The following is a 17,567-nucleotide window of genomic DNA, read 5'->3' as shown; positions in this document are numbered from 1 at the left end:
TTTATATACTTTTGGTTACTATGACAATAACAGCATTCTATGGCAATGTCTACATAGTACTAAGGTATAAGTCTATTGTTCTGACCATGAATTCTTTCATCTATTTACTCGACTAGTAGTTATTAGTTACCTACCACATCCCAGGCCTTCAGCCAAGTACTAAGTGAAGAGAAGAATAAGACATAGTCCTGGCCAACAAGAAGGTTATGGTAGAGTGGGATAGCTTATTTCTGGGTATTTGAACACTTGTAAATGAGTGATACAATTTTTAACATTAATGATCCAGGTGTTTTGTTTCATTTAGACAAACACAGGTATATGACTGGTTATCTTTTTTAACATTAACTATGGCAACTTAAAAAATCAATGAGGATAATTCATCTAGGTTATCTTCCTTTTCATTTCCTATTTCATTTTCATCTGCATTAGAATCAGAATGATGTCATAAATAATGTGTTTTTTTGGAATTCTGTAGGTCACCATGGTGCAGATGATCAGTTGACTTTTTCATCAGCTGGTGAAACACATTATGGAGACAGTTCTATATGGCCACCCAGTATTCATGGTAAATAAACTGTGAGGACATTTACACAGGTAAGTGTAGTAAAATATTCCGTGTTTTTGTGCTAGAGGTATTCAAGTAACATATTTCTGGCCAAAGAGACTTACAAGGTGGGGGGGGGGGGTGTAAAAAGCCTTTAGGGAGTCTTGTTTTTCCTAGCAAAAGGACAGTTATGGCTACTGCAGCTCTTCTCTACCCCAACTTCTTCCTGCCTTGAATGTGGATATGATGTCTGGAGTTTCAGCAGCCCTCATGTGACCAGCTGATGATAAAAGTTAATTTTAAGGATTGAAGAATGCAAAGTTAGAAAGTTTTTGATTTCTTGACAAAGTCACTGAAGACCTGAACAAATGTCAAGAGTTGATCACCTTCAGATTTCTTACGTCCATTTGTGAAAAAATTAAACCCTGCACATTTAGTCCTCTAACAGTTAAGCTGTTTGCCATTTCCAGCTGAATTCATTGGGATTCCATTGGTTTTGGTAGTAGAGGCCTCTCACATTCATTGTGAATCAATATAAAAGCTGGACCATTTCTGAATGCTCTGCCATTGTTCTGTCTGTATTGTTTTTCCTGTTATTTTCTTTCATAAAGTTATTTTTTCATGCTGTAATCTAGAAACTTTGATTTAAATATTTTTCTGCTTAAGTTGAAATTTTGGAACACTAATTAGGATTTTAATAATTTTTTTTAGGAAGAAAATTTCATTTTTGAATGTTCTCCATTGAATCTCACAGGTCCTATTTGAAATATGGTGTCAAAACTCAACAGGGCTATTGCTTTTTCCCTGTAGATTCTTGACACATTCAGCTGCATTACCAACATAACCATGATGTTGTGCTGCATGGAATAACTTTTACTTCCTAATTTCACTCTAATGCACTAGATAAAGAACTCACTGGTGTGTTTCTCCTCGATTTTTGTGGACACCTTGTCAACAGAGGATTAGCTACCTCAAACTCTGTTATGAGTTCCTACAAATTCCAAATTATGCCTCTCAAAATGGCCATGACAGCAGGGCTGCTCCACCTGAAGACTCACAGCTAAGCAGCTTCCACATGGCACACCTTGCAGAATCACTGTCCAGTATTTAAAGAGAGTACAAGGATCCTTGTTATAGTCTGACAGATCTCTGATAATTGGACTGCAACACACAAAAAAGCTGTCCTAGACTTGTAGTCAGCCATCGGTTTTGTTTAAAGACTTCATTTTTACCTGGTTCAAAGGGCATCTTCAGATAGCCAAAGCACAAGTGTAACAGAGGTGCTTACCATGCATTTTAAAGTTTATTGAACCTCAGAAATTCATAGAAAACATGATGTACATAAACACAAAAGAAATATAGATTCACCATTGGGAAAACATCATGGTTGTTGAGGGATTACTTTATACTAGTCAGTTAAAAGAATAAAATGTAGTGTTCATTTGCTCAAAATGAGATAGGTCTAAAATATTTGGCTATCTTCATTAATTGGGCTCATTGAAAGTGTTGCCCTATTTATTAAATTCTGTAGTGCTTTTTTAAGATACTTGGGGTAACAAAATAGCCAAATTAGTTCTTGATTTGAATGCCCATTAATTCCCTAAGCTAAGACTTAATTGTTATTGGCATGTGAGTCATGGTTTACTGTGATGGTTTCACAGCAATATTTTCCCCCCAAAGATGAAGTTGATTAAGAAAAAAAGAGAGTTTACCTGATTTCCTCCCATACCATGACAGTTGAATATACCCACTTTTTCATTTTCCTTGCGGCCCATGTTGTCTAAACATTGGTTGGTTTCAACATTTCTTATCTAAAGGAAACACACAAAAACAGAAGTCAGATAGTGATTTAAGTCAGAAAATCTTCCTGCTGTTACCAAATTGTATATTGATAATGAGAGGATACATGTTTGCAAGGAAATTTCTCCAAGAAGAACACATTGTTTTAAATATTGATTTTTCTTTTTCTATGTCTATTCTTAATTTTGTGTAAATTTCTATCTCCTACTGTAGTAAACTTGAACAGCAATGGCATTGTCATTAGCATCTAATCAAGAGGCACTCCTCATTTATAGCACAGTATCAGAGAAAGAGGAAACATTACAAATTAGTCATTCTTCCCAAGATCCTTTTAAAATTAGGACAGTTGCCAAATTACACTCAAAAAACCATAATCTATTCTTGAACTCCTGTGGTACCATATGCAAAGGAATAGAAACAAATTGGTTAAATATTCAAATTTATGTGTTTTTAGATTGCTTTATTATTAGATGTTCCATCCTATGTTGATAAAGTTTAATTATTGTTTATTTCTGTAACTAAAACATATTCATACATCTTTTTCTTCATCCCTAATGCCAAACTTAATGGAAAAGAGTTGACCTTAGCTAAGAAAAGCTATTACAAGACTAAGTGGTGATTTCACATTAAAAATGCCTTAAAAACAAGATTAAATTGCCAACTGCAAACATAGGATTCTTGGTTTACGCTCAAGTACTGCATTAGTTCCATAATTAACATAATGTTAATATGTATTTGAGACACATGTAATTACAAAAGCCATTCACTGAGTTTAAAGATGCTAAAATTACTAAATCAAGCACAAATGAATACTAAAGATGGCATTTCTAATAAACGGAATGTTTTTAATTTCTTCCCTTAGTCGAAACCCCAAGTATGTATTTATATTTGTCCACTCTGCTTCTGAAAAGTTCTTATCTCTGACTCTTATTAGAACATGCATATTTTACTGTTCATTACTCATACATTACTTGCATATATCTGTTTAGTTATCTATGCTTTAAGCACATATTTCTTCATATTGGCAAATGAATAAGATCAAAAACTTCTAAAGAGAATAGATTAGGTTTATATGAATCACTTTTCTGTGTGATGCAGAATCCAAAAGTCAAGTAATGGCTCCTGGCATTGGGAAAAGTGGTGTGATTTGCATTAAGGCCCCAGTCAGCAATTGAGACCAGTAGGGATTGGAATTCATACTTTGCAAGCGTTGGAAAGAGCTAAGCAGTCAAGCCCTGTTCCAATGCCTTGAGATTGAGAGCAGGATTATAGATGCTTTCATAGAGAAATCTGAGCCGCAACCCATTAGAAAGGACAGAACACACAATGAATATCAAAGAGAGAGGAGGGGTGCCTGAGTGGCTCAGTAGGTTAAGCTTCAGATTCTTGGTTCCAGCTCAGGTCCTGGATGGAGCCCCGTGTCCTACTCAGCAAGGAGCGTGCTTCCCCTCTCCCCTTCCTCTGACCACGCCCCCCCCCACTTGTGCATTCTTCTCTTTCTCAATTTCTAAAATAAATAAATATTTTAAAAAATAAAGAGAAAAGATACAAGCTTCAAGAAGAAAAATCATGTTCAAGTTCCATACTGGTAAGTTTAGGTTATCTGATGTAGGTTGATTATTCAGGCACTGGAGGATACTGAGCCTAAATGCAAAGGTTAAAGATTTTTCGGAACCTATAGCTAGGACAGGATTGAGAAAGGTAACAATTGATATATGATGTAGTATATCAGTCTGTTTATGTTTTACATAATCTAATCAACATATAACATGCAAGTTTATTTTTAAGTCCTTTATATCAACTTTTCTTGCTAACATTTAATAAAAGGCAAACTTCTTGAAAAATAATTAAATGATGTATTGTTATTTATTATCTTAAAAAAGTATGGAACAGTATAATACTATAATACTTTGGGGAATAAATATCTCACAAAATGATTAATTCACCTTTACATGTAAGCTATGCAATCTGATTCAAAGGACCTCTGCTAGATCCATGGTACTTGGATAGATACTAGTTAATAATTACAGGGGCTACAGTCTGAGTCATTTATAAAATTTTGAATCTTTGGTGGATGACAGAAGATTCAAAGCCATATTCAGGCCAGTACATTACTCTGACAGAAGCATTTTAAAGGGACATATGATAGATTCATATCATCCTACTTTTTGACAAATTAAGCACAGAACTCAAGAATGCTTCCAAAGTATTTTGTCCCCAGTAACAACTTATTATTGATCTATTTTTTATAATGGATATACTTGGTCTGTAACCTCTCTTATGAATGCACTCATTCACTCAACAAATATTACTGAGAGGTGGTATACTTCATGCTAGACACCATTTCAGGTGCTGAGGATACTGAAGTGAACAGAGTAAACCTAGTCCATTCCACCATGGAGCTTATATTTTAGAAGAGAAGAGTGCAATACACAAATGCATTCATAATATGTCAGAAGATCAAGAACTTCTGTGAAGAACTATAAAGCATAGTAACGGTAGAAAAAGTAATGGAAGGAGTACTATCCTATTTTATTTTATTTTATTTTATTTATTTTTTTTTAAAGATTTTATTTATTTATTCGAGAGAGAGAGAATGGGAGACAGAGAGCACGAGAGGGAAGAGGGCAGAGGGAGAAGCAGACCCCCTGCCGAGCAGGGAGCCCGGTGCGGGACTCGATCCCGGGACTCCAGGATCATGACCTGAGCCGAAGGCAGTCGCTTAACCAACTGAGCCACCCAGGTGCCCAGTACTATCCTATTTTAGATAGCGGATTAAGAAAGGCCATCCAGAGAAAATGATACTTGAAAAGATACCTTGTAAAGTGAGAGAGCAGCCAGATTTCCATGTGTATGGAAGGGCGTTCCAGAGAGGGGGAATAGCCAATGGATGCTCTCTGCAGCTGAGAAAACTGATTGAAGTAACAAGCTAGCAATGTGGCCAGGGTGCAGTGAACAAGGGGCAGAGGAGAGAGGTATCTAAGACTAAATCATGTAGGAAATCATAATTTCTAAGCATGAGGATGACCTATTAATAGCTTACTCTGGCTGCTGTGCAGAGAACAGATTAGAAGGAGGCGGGAATGGAAGCAGAGAAACACTTAAGGGGACTCTTGCAGTCACGCCAGCTAGAGATGGTGGCTGCTGGGAATAGTAGGATAGCAATAGAGGTGGACAGGTCAAATGTGGGATTTTTTTTTCTTTAAGATTTATTTATTTATTTATTTATTTATTTATTTATTTATTTATTTACTATAGAGAGAGACAGCACAAGTGCTTGTGGGAGGAGAGGCAGAAAGGGAGGGCGGTGCGGAAGGAAAGAATCCCAGGTAGACTTGCATGGAGCCCAGAGCCAGGAACTGGAGCCTGGGGCGGGGGTGGGGGGGGGGAGTTGGGACCTGATCTCAGGACCCTAAGATCATGACCTGAGCCAAAACCAAGAGTTTGATGCTCAGCCAACTGAGCCACCCAGATGTCCCAAATTTGGGATTTTTTTAAGGTAGAACCAAGTAAGACTAGCAATTGAATTGGATATGAGCTATAAGAGGAAAAAAAAGACATCAAGAAGCATTCCAAGGTTTTGCTTGAGCAAATGTACAAATGATGTTTCCATTTACTGGGAACAATATTCTGAGTTCTTGCATGTTGATAAATACATCTGTGGCCTTTATATTTGAAAATCAATTTGGTATATCTGAAGTCCTTGGCTCACAATCTATTTCCTTGAGTATCTTTAAAATGTTATGCTTCCAGCATGAATAGTTGCTTTTGAAAAGTCTGATGATAATCTGGTTTTCTTTATCTTATTCTTTTTTACAAATGTCTACTTGCCTGAATGCCAAACTGATTTTTTTTCTTTTTTATTTAAAAGTTCAATAGATTTACCACAATGAATCTTAATATTGTTCATTTGGATCACTCTTCCAGATGTATAGCGTTCCTTTTCAATATGTAGTTTCAATTTTACTTTCAGGCACATTTTCTTAAATGCTCAGTTGGTTAAGCGACTGCCTTCGGCTCAGGTCATGATCCTGGAGTCCCAGGATGGAGTCCCACATCAGGCTCCCTGCTCAGCAGGGAGTCTGCTTCTCCCTCTGACCCTCCTCCCTCTCCTGCTCTCTGTCTCTCATTCTCTCTCTCTCAAATAAATAAATAAAATCTTTAAAAAAAATTATAAGTATTAATGTTCATTTTGTTTTATTGCTTTGGTTTTTCCCACCAGGAAATCCTATTATTTTGGATCTTGTTGCTTATCTCTCTATATGTCACCTTCTATTAAAAGTGGGATTATTGGGGGTTTTGGAATTACTAATTCACATGATATTTCAAATTTAGCCTTTGTTTCTAAATGAATTCATTCTTTAATTTCTAAATCTTTACTGCATTTCTGGCCCTTATTTCAGAGGTATTTCTAAATTTGATTTATAGTGTTCTTTTCTACATTTTATCATTCTACAATTTCTTTTAGCTTGCTTTGAAATATTAGGTTACACTTTTCCCGTCTATGAGCATAAAGCTTTGGTGTCCTTGCATTGTTTGTAGAGAGATCATTCTCCTCCTTATTCTCTTTATTCTTACTGTGGCCATCCTCTTCTACTATTGCTGCTGTTCTTATTATTGCATAGTCCAAGTCTCCTGATCTTTTAAGAGAGAGGGTTTGATCAGGAGACCATTTCTTTCTTTTCTTTTTTGGGAATCATCTGGCATCTTTAAACTTATCCTGTTGTCCGGTTCCCAAGTCCCACAGGGTGTGACTTGGCCATCGGGGTTTTAAATTCTTCCCCAGGTATTTCTTTCTTTCTTTCTTTCTTTTTTAAGATTTTAATTTTTTGAGAGAGTGAGAGCACAAGCAGGGAGACGGGGAGTGGGAGAGGGAGAAGCAGGCTTCCCGCTGAGCAGGGAGCCCAATGCGGAGCTCCATCCCTTGACCTTGGAATCGTGACCTGAGCTGAAGGCAGATGCCTAACCAACTGAGCCACCCAGGCGCCCCTCCCCAGGTAATTCTAATGTGCAGCAAATTTAGCAACTAACATTCTGGAGGGAGGTGGGCAGCGTCTTGATGTTAAATGGTGACATTACAATTACAGTTACTTTTCCTTTTTAAAGTAACTTCTTTTTCAGTGGTTCCCACTTGGAAAGCTTTTAGAATATACTTCTGCTTGGCCTCACCCTCATAGATTATGATACAAATGGTCTGGAGTAGGACCAGAAGACGACTTAAAGCGCTGCAAATGATTTGAGTGTATATTCAGGGTTGAAACCTCCTGTATCAAGAGAACAGATGGAGTATTTGCTAGCTGGAGGCTTAGCTGTTTTGTGAATCAGTCTGAAAATTCTGGATACTGGTGGAAAGAGAAGGAGGTTTTCATAGTAAAGCTGATTCCTTCAGTACCTAGTGGGGACGATGAAGAGCAAAGGTTTCCAGCTGTCCCTAACAGGGAAGGTTTACACAGGAGACCACTTCTAACTTTACAAGTCTAGCTCTCCTATTCCTGCACTTTTCTGAAGAGTTGAAAAGAAATTCTCTTCTATTCTTTAAGATCTCTGGGTTCTGTTCATTGCTCCTATTTTCATCTGGACTTTCCATTTCCTTTGTCCTTATTGTCTCTCCTCAGTTGGGCTTTACTCCTTGAAGTTTCTCCTAAGAAGGAACTTCAGCTAGTGAGTTAAATAATTCACAGGACTCAGGGTGCTCAGGCCTTTCAAACATTAGAAAGGGTACTTTTCACTGACTTACAAATTGGATTGTATGAAAACACTTCTCTCAGTATCAGCTACTATTCTCGAATTGGCCTGAAGCAATTTCTCATGAGTATCTGTTGGCAATTTGGGTATTACCTGGGTCTCATTTCCATCAGCCATCGCATCACTTTCCTTTGCTTTCCTTCCATGGAGTATCACATGGTCATGAAATTGACAGCTCATATTTTGGGATTTGTGAGAATACCTGCCACCTAATTGTGTGGTCAGTGTTTTCCATCAATTTTTGGTTTTGCTATCCTGGATCTTTTGTTGTTGTTGTTTTAACTATGTCACTGTTGCCGCTATTTTTTTGGATTTCCAAGATGGACTGATTTGGGGGACTTCATGAAAAGAATCTTATGCTATTTTGGATATGTTCTAACTATTCCACAAAGTGGTTTGATAATTTCTGGACATGTACTATTTTGTCCTTTAGGATATAGCAGGGGCTAAGAAGATACAAAGTGGCTTGATAATTTCTGGACATGTAATATTCTGTCCCTTAGGATATAGCAGGGGCTAAGAAGATACAAAATAGAAACTCAAGTCAAATTTGGTGATGTTGGCTAGACTTGGGATCTGGACTAAAAACAAATAGGAGTCAGTGGCTTAGTACAGCTGTAAGAATGAGATGGGGTGACTACCATTACCACCACCACCAATAATAATAATTAGCAATCATAATTGTACGTGCTCTGTGCTGTTCCAAGCACTCATGTGTAAAAGGTAATTTAATATTTACAACCAACCTATTACCCCCATTTCATAAATGAAAACATTAAGACAAAATGAATTTAAATAATTTGCCCAAATAAGGAATTGAAAGTTATTTCTTCTGTCTTGTTGTTGGCGTATAGGAATGCAACTGATTTCTGTGCATTGATTTTATATCCTGCCACTTTACTGAATTCCTGTATGAGTTCTAGCAGTTTTGGGGTGGAGACTTTTGGGTTTTCCACATAAAGTATCATATCATCTGCAAAAAGTGAGAGTTTCACTTCTTCTTTGCCAATTCGGATGCCTTTTATTTCTTTTTGTTGTCTGATGGTTGAGGCTAGGACTTCTAGTACTATGTTGAACAGCAGTGGTGATAGTGGACATCCAACAACAAGACAGAAGAAAGAGAAATTAAGGAGTCCATCCCATTTACAATTGCACCCCAAACCTTAAGAATACCTAGGAATAAATCTAACCAAAGAGGCAAAGGATCTGTACTCAGAAAACTATAGAATACTCATGACAGAAATTGAGGAAGACACAAAGAAATGGAAAAATGTTCCATGCTCATCGATTGGAAGAACAAATATTGTGAAAATGTCTATGCTACCTAGAGCAATCTACACATTTAATGCAATCCCTATCAAAATATCATCAACTTTTTTCAAAGAAATGGAACAAATAATCCTAAAATTTGTATGTAACCAGAAAAAACCCCGAATAGCCAGAGGAATGTTGAAAAAGAAAAGCAAAGCTGGCGGCATCACAATTCCGGACTTCCAGCTCTATTACAAAGCTGTCGTCATCAAGACGGTATGGTACTGGCACAAAAACAGACACATAGATCAATGGAACAGAATAGAGAGCCCAGAAAGGGACCCTCAACTCTATGGTCAACTAATCTTCGACAGCTCAAGAAAGAATGTCCAATGGAAAAAAGAGTCTCTTCAACAAATGGTGTTGGGAAAATTGGACAGCCGCATGCAGAAGAATGAAACTGGACCATTTCCTTACACCACACCCAAAAATAGACTCAAAATGGATGAAAGACCTCAGTGTGAGACAGGAATCCATCAAAATCCTTGAGGAGAACACAGGCAGCAACCTCTTCAACCTCAGCTGCAACAACTTCTTCCTAGGAACATCACCAAAGGCAAGGGAAGCAAGGGCAAAAATGAACTTTTGGGATTTCATCAAGATGAAAAGCTCTTGGGCGCCTGGGTGGCTCAGTTGGTTAAGCGACTGCCTTCGGCTCAGGTCATGATCCTGGAGTCCCTGGATCGAGTCCCGCATCGGGCTCCCTGCTCGGCGGGGAGTCTGCTTCGTCCTCTGACCCTATCCCCTCTCATGTGCTCTCTGTCTCTCTCATTCTCTCTGTCTCAAAAAAAAAAAAAAAAAAAATCTTTAAAGATGAAAAGCTCTTGCACAGCAAAGGAATCAGTCAACAAAACCAAAAGACAAGTGACAGAATGGGAGAAGATATTTGCAAATGACATATCAGATAAAGGGCTAGTATCCAAAATCTATAAAGAACTTATCAAACCCAATACCCAAAGAACAAATAATCCAATCAAGAAATGGGCAGAAGACATGAACAGACATTTCTGCAAAGAACACATCCAGATGGCCAACAGACACATGAAAAAGTGCTCAACATCACTCGGCATCAGGGAACTACAAATCAAAACCTCAATGAGATACCATCTCACACCAGTCAGAATGGCTAAAATTAACAAGTCTGGAAATGACAGATGTTGGTGAGGATGTGGAGAAAGGGGAACCCTCCTACACTGTTGGTGGGAATGCAAGCTGGTGCAGCCACTCTGGAAAACAGTATGGAGGTTCTTCAAAAAGTTGAAAACAGAGCTACCCTATGATCCAGCAATTGCACTACTGGATATTTACCCCAAAGATACAAATGTAGGGATCCGAAGGGGTACGTGCACCCCAATGTTTATAGCAGCAATGTCCACAATAGCCAAACTATGGAAAGAGCCCAGATGTCCATCAACAGATGAATGGATAAAGAAGATGTGGTATATATATACAATGGAATATTACGCAGCCAACAAAAAATGAAATCTTGCCATTTGCAATGATGTAGATGGAACTAGAGGGTATTATGCTAAGCAAAATAAGTCAATCAGAGAAAGACAAGTATCATATGATCTCACTGATAGGAGGAATTTGAGAAACAAGACAGAGGATCATAGGGGAAGGGAGGGAAAAATGAAACAAGACGAAACCAGAGAGGGAGACAAACCATAAGAGACTCTTTTTTTTTTTTTTTTAAAGATTTTATTTATTTGACAGAGAGAGACAGCGAGAGCAGGAACACAAGCAGGGGGAGTGGGAGAGGGAGAAGCAGGCTTCCCGAGGAGCAGGGAGCCCGATGTGGGACTCGATCCCGGGACCCCAGGATCATGACCTGAGCCGAAGGCAGACGCCCAACGACTGAGCCACCCAGGCGCCCACCATAAGAGACTCTTAATCTCAGGAAACAAACTGAGGGTTGCTGGAGTGGAGGGAGGTGGGAGGGATGGGGTGGCTGGGTGATGGACATTGGGGAGCATATGTACTATGGTGAGTGCTGTGAATTGTGTAAGACTGATGAATCACAGACCTGTACCCCTGAAACAAATAATACATTATATATTAATTAAAAAAATAAAGTGCATCTTGAGAAAGTAAAAAAAAAAAAGAAAAAGAAAAAAAAGAAAGTTATTATAATCCTGACATCCAGATAGGCAGGCAGTATTTGTCAGAAAAGAGGTGTGGAAGGAGCAAGGAATGGCTGGGTTGTAGCTAACCAGAGTAAAAGTTACAATTGGTCATTCAGACAATGGTGAAGACACATGGAACAAGAAACATGAAAGCAGGCTAGGATCAGACCTAGGGGACCAAGTCAAGAAGACTAGATGCTAAGTGCCACACTGTTGGGCTGAGGTCATGTAAATAATTTCTGGCTATGGCCAGGATGACATTAGGCACAAATAGGATGGGACACAGAATATCAGGAACAGGAGTATCAATAGCCAACTAAAAAAAATAAATAAATAAAAGAGACACTTCATCTGGATAGAGACAATATCAAAAGGTTTATGTCACTAGACCTATAATACTCAGATTAAAAAAATCCATGCACACTTAGAAAGCAGGTGAGTGTACATCAGGTTATTCTCAAGTCAGTGAACCCAACACTATGGGAATCTGCTATATTCTCTTTAAAATATAAAATAGTCGGGGCGCCTGGGTGGCTCAGATGGTTAAGTGTCTGCCTTCGGCTCAGGTCGTGATCCCAGGGTCCTGGGATCGAGCCCCGCATCGGGCTCCCTGCTCAGCAAGGAGCCTGCTTCTCCCTCTCCCTCTGCCTCTCTCCCTGCTCCTGCACATACACACTCTCTCTCTCTGTATCTCTGTGTCTCAAATGAATAAATGAAAGCTTTAAAAAAAATAGTCACTAATGTGTACTGACAATCCACATCAAGCAATTCTTATTGCAAATTATAAGATGTTGGCATACAGAAAGTTTTAATCTATGCACCTTATCTTTTGAGATGGAAAGGATGATCTGATTTAGGATGATCTTGTGTGATTTTTAAATCAGAACCTTTCCAAGAATACCCTGGCACGTCATAGAATGTTTGTTAAAAAAAAATGAATCTTATCTGACAACACCAATTACTTGGTCATGCCATTAATTCTGAGAAAAATCTAGGCAAACAAACACTGATGACCTTCATTCATTAGAAATTCCTTACAGATTCTATTTTATGACCTATATTCACATAAGGAGAGCACACTGGTAGTTCTCAGATCTGGAAAATTCTTTTGAATCATTCTTTATGTTATGGTATAGCTTTGAATATGTGGCATAGGGCCAGCATAGTTTTAACTTTAATTGTTATCTGCTTTGAGATTCCTTTGTTTACACATAATCTTTTATTGCTTGAAAACAATTTTTAATGACATAAAGAGTATTTTTCCCACTTATGTTTTTGTGTTTGAAATCAGCAAGACTTTTTCTAAATGTTTCTACTCAGCAGCATAGTTGGTAATGTTCTTACCACTTACATAGTTTGTTCATTAGCTTTTGCTCCCTCTGCTGGATTGTAACAGCAAGACACAATAACTCTCAATTTTAAAAAAGAGGTATATGCTCCCACTCACTCTCATACCTTTGCATTTCAAAACCAGTATGTAAAATCCATTCTAAGGATAATAATCTAAACTTAAACTAGCTTTTATTTTGCTTTACTTACTCCAACACATGCTTATCCTTCAATTGCACATTATGTTACTCATCATTATTTTACATATGTCAACCTTGTTTGGTTTCTCTTTACTTGAAAAGAAGAAAATAGGCACATTTGCAGTGAATTCCAGTTTAATGTTAATGTTTCCATATTATAATTGCTCTAGTGAATATGCATTTAAGTATATTTTCTCTTTACCAAATTGTGCATAAATCAGAAGGATGAGTGCAAAATCTATATATTTAACAAATCCAAGCTGACTGCTTATGTAGACCTGGGTTTAAAATGCCCTGTTTGGGCCCCAGGGTGGCTCAGTTGGTTAAGCATCTGACTCTTGATTTCTGCTCGGGTTTTGATCTAGGGATGTGAGATTGAGCCCTGCGTAGGGTTCTGTGCTGGGCATGGAGTCTGCGTAGGATTCTCTCCCTCCCTCTGAGCACCCCCTCAGGCACCTCAAACAAACAAACAAACCAACAAACAAATAAATAAATAATAAAAAACCAGAATGCCCTGATTAATGACTACAAGATTTAAAAATTCTGATTACATGATATACTAACCCCTGTCCAACACATAAACAAAGTAAAGAACATAGAAAATTGAACATTTTCATTTATTTTGGTGGATAACAAAAACAAGAATACTGGGAGAACTCAGTAAATGCCCAACGGGCATATAGTTTGTTATCTTTGTTTGTGTCAATATCTACCTGAGTAATAAAATTAGAATTAGTTCTAGTCTAAGTATCAGCAATGTGAAGTAAAAAATATTTTTTTCAGGTGATAAACTCACTCACTTTGTTCACAGGTAGGCTACACAGTCCAACAGTCTTTAAAGTTAAGATCTGATGAAGATTAACATCTTTTTTTTTTTTTTTCTGTACGTAGGCCTGTTCAGTTGTCCTAGGTTGAAAATTAGCTACTGGGTCACAAAGAGTTTGTGAAATAGAATTGTGGGCAAAGGGAATGCTCCCATTAGTGTAAGTCATCTAAAACGAGGCTTCCTCACTGGTTATCCTAGTGAAAGGTCAGGAAGACTGTGAATCTATAAATAGATCTGATTACCAAGCAAGGGTAAATCTCTAAGCGTTTTAGCATTTGCATTTGGCAGTCACAGATTGTACCCTTAATCCCTGCGGCCAAGCAGCTTCAAGTGCCTATTTTTAGTTACATAAATTTGCTTTTTAACAACATTTATGGGATACAGTACTAATAATATGTACCAGAACCTTAACTAGCTATTACGGTTAAAGGATACAAAAGGAAAAAGGAGTTCTGAGGTTGAGTAGGCAATCCGAAATGCAGAGACTAATGCCTAAACATCTTCGAAGCCAGATGTAAATTGTAAGCAAATGTAAATTGTAAGCCCCAAGAGTTAAGTCACTTGGTTACACAAATCCACTTCTCCCTGTTGCCCTACATAGCTCACAATACATTTTTTTTTCCTCAAAATGCTGGCTTATCATAGGCCCCCAAATTTGAAGCATTATGACTTTAGAATCCCGTTTTTCAATCCTATCATACTTGAATTTGCCTTTATATTTACAAGATCAAAACCTGACATGTTAAATCTATATAAGCTAAAGGTCTAGTTAAAGAATTTAATGCTGCAAAGAACTTGACTTCCTTATTCCATTATGATATGCTTACTGAGCCTAAAAGGCACATGCTTCATTAAGCTACTTAAAGGTTTTAGTTCAAAGCAATTGCACAGCTTTTAACTTCCCATTGGAAATTGCATGTAATTCATGGGCTGGTTAAAGAATATTTCAATTACCTGAATAAAATTCAAACATAACAAAGTAAGATACTGATATCAATAATTTTCCTAATGATTATATAGTGATGATATAGGATAATGAGAAACTGAATATCATATTTGCATCTTCCAATACAGCTAAGAAAGTTATAAAAAGAGAAATTGACAGAGAAAAATTTATATTCACCAATACACAGGAGTATTAAATAATAGGCTTTGAACAACATTGAAACTTAAGGAAGTTGTAAATTGTTAAATCCTACCAATTTCATTTTAAATTAAGTGATGAGTACATATGAAAAATATACGTATCACAAAGAAATAATTTGTTGTCTTGATAAGTAGGTTGGACACCTAATACCACTTTGAGGCTCTAAGTATCTGAAAAAAAAAAAAAGCCCTCATATATAAGGAAAGATAGCTTTTTACTTTCTTCTAAAAATGGTTAATGGCAGGCAGTAAGAAAGAAAAAGCTTTAAGTAAAAGTCTGTTGTCCATTAACAGTTCATCCCAAACTCATTATCAAAATGTCCATCTTAAATTATGTATACATGACTATGCAAAATCAAATCCGGAAGTAGTGCTTGGTAAACTTGTCCTTCTGTTTCCATGGAAACAGATGCTGGATTGCATCTCTTTAGGGCTGGTTTTAAAGTGGAAAACTACAGCACAATAATATCCCATGAAGTTTAAAACTTAACACATCTCACAGATTTTTTTTTAATTTATTAGGAGTTTTGAAGCAGCAGTTTATAGCATGACTATATACTTCATGTAGGGCATCTTTTATTTCTCTGAATTTTTTTTAAAGATTTATTTATTTATTTGAGAGAGAGCATGGGGGGGGTGGGGTGCGGGGAGGAGTGGAGGAAGAGGGAAAGAGAATCTCAAGCAGTCTCCCCGCTGAGTGCGGAGCCCAACCCAGGGCTTGATCCCACGACCCCAAGATCGTAACCTGGGCCAAAATCAAGAGTTGGATGCTTAACTGATTGAGCCACTCAGATGACCCTAATTCTCTGAATTTCTTAACTATTTGTTTCTTTTTTGCCATCTCTCCTGCCCCCATTTCAGTAGAATGGCTTAAGAGGAAAGGGCTTCGCTTATTTGACTTTGCATCCTTAGCATGTAACATATAGGTTCCAGCTTCACCTCTTATGTGACAAAAGCATTTTGAATAAACTATAATAATACAACCTATTTTGTCTTTCTAGCTTAAAGAAAAAGTGAGCATTAGTGTCAGACTTAGATCTATTTGAATCCTGACTTTAATAGCGAGCTCAATGACCCATAGGTGAATCACATAAACTTTCTACATGTCAGTTTCCATTTTAAGTTGGGATCATAACAAAACCCAAGTCGTGGAGTTAAGATTTTTAAATAATATAATTGTTATAAAGCATCTAGCATAATGTTTGACTTAATAAGAAATCAGTAAATGGTAGCTATAATAATTATAATAACTATTTCTACGGGTGCTGCTACTCCTTCTTGCCAGGCATTGTGCTAAATGCTCTAGATCTTCCATCACTATATCCCTTTATGATTATCTTCACACCGCCAACAGGGACAAGAGAGGAGACCTAGAGCCACTCAAGTCTTAGGCTATGAGGTCAGGATTTAAACCTTCCTCTGCTTGCCTCCAAGGCCTGGTATTTTTTTTTTTTTTTTAAGATTTTATTTATTTATTTGAGACAGAGAGAATGAGAGAGAGAGAGAGCACATGAGAGGGGGGAGGGTCAGAGGGAGAAGCAGGCTCCCTGCCGAGCAGGGAGCCCGATGCGGGACTCGATCCAGGGACTCCAGGATCATGACCTGAGCCGAAGGCAGTCGCTTAACCAACTGAGCCACCCAGGCGCCCGCCTGGTATTTTTTTAATACTAACAAGCTGTCTCTTCTTGGATATGTTTCAAAAACCCAGAAAGGTAGTCTCTTTCTTTCAAACTATTTCTATACATTAAAATATGGCCACCTGATCTATCACAGAAGGCAGCTAATTAAAAATCAGTAGGTTGTACAAAGGAATTTGCCCACACTGTATTTTTACTTTTTCGGGAAGTCAGTTAATTAGGTTTCCTTGATGTAGTGCAGGAAACCACAAAATTGGATTTTTAACACAGAAGTAAACATCTAGGTTCTGTTTCAGAGTTCTTCTCAGGAGTCACTCCGGAGGCCCCAGAAAATTTCTAAAAAGTCCACCTTACTCATATCTGTTTCATTATAGGCCCTGGTTATACCTCCTTTTAGAAAAAGTAATCAATGTTCACTCATCAGCTGGGTCCCCTGACTGCAGCAGGAGCAACATTCTATGACAAGAAAAGAAACATGCCCTTCTTCTTAGGGTACAAGTCGGGTTCACAACTGTTCAAACACTTTTCAGTAAAGAAATGAAAGTATTAGATATTGGGGATCTCAGAAGCACTAGATCATAATAACTAGCATGTAAAGAGTGTTCTAGTTTAAAAAGGATTCATATAATGTATGTATCGAATATAAATCCCTGTAACATTAGTGCTTAAATAGAAATGTCACATTATTTGAAAACAATGGCAACAACCCTCCCCCTTAATAAAAGCAAACAGACAAACAAAAATAAAACCCTGAGGCACAGGACTATTAAGTAACTAGAGTCAAACTTAGAAAATTGTACAGGGGCGCCTGGGTGGCTCAGTCAATTAAGCAGCCAACTCCGATTTCGGCTCAGGTCATAATCTCAGGGTCTTGAGATCGAGCCCCATGCTGGGCTTTGGGAT

At 37.7% G+C, this 17,567-nt stretch overlaps 1 protein-coding gene across 2 annotated transcripts in view; it reads right to left on the bottom strand.

Annotated features, from left to right (window-relative positions):
- Window positions 1-17,567, bottom strand: part of GALNT13 (polypeptide N-acetylgalactosaminyltransferase 13) — a 547,381-nt gene that overhangs the window by 35,944 nt on the left and 493,870 nt on the right. For both annotated transcript variants that reach the window (XM_021702903.1, XM_021702904.1), the window contains exon 11: window positions 2,257-2,355. In XM_021702903.1, coding sequence (XP_021558578.1) covers window positions 2,257-2,355 — 99 coding nt within the window. The remainder of the gene's footprint in view (window positions 1-2,256; window positions 2,356-17,567) is intronic.

This window comes from Neomonachus schauinslandi, chromosome 3 (assembly GCF_002201575.2).
Source record: "Neomonachus schauinslandi chromosome 3, ASM220157v2, whole genome shotgun sequence".
In the NCBI taxonomy this organism is placed as follows: domain Eukaryota; kingdom Metazoa; phylum Chordata; class Mammalia; order Carnivora; family Phocidae; genus Neomonachus; species Neomonachus schauinslandi.
This window is presented reverse-complemented; position numbering and strand designations above follow the sequence as displayed.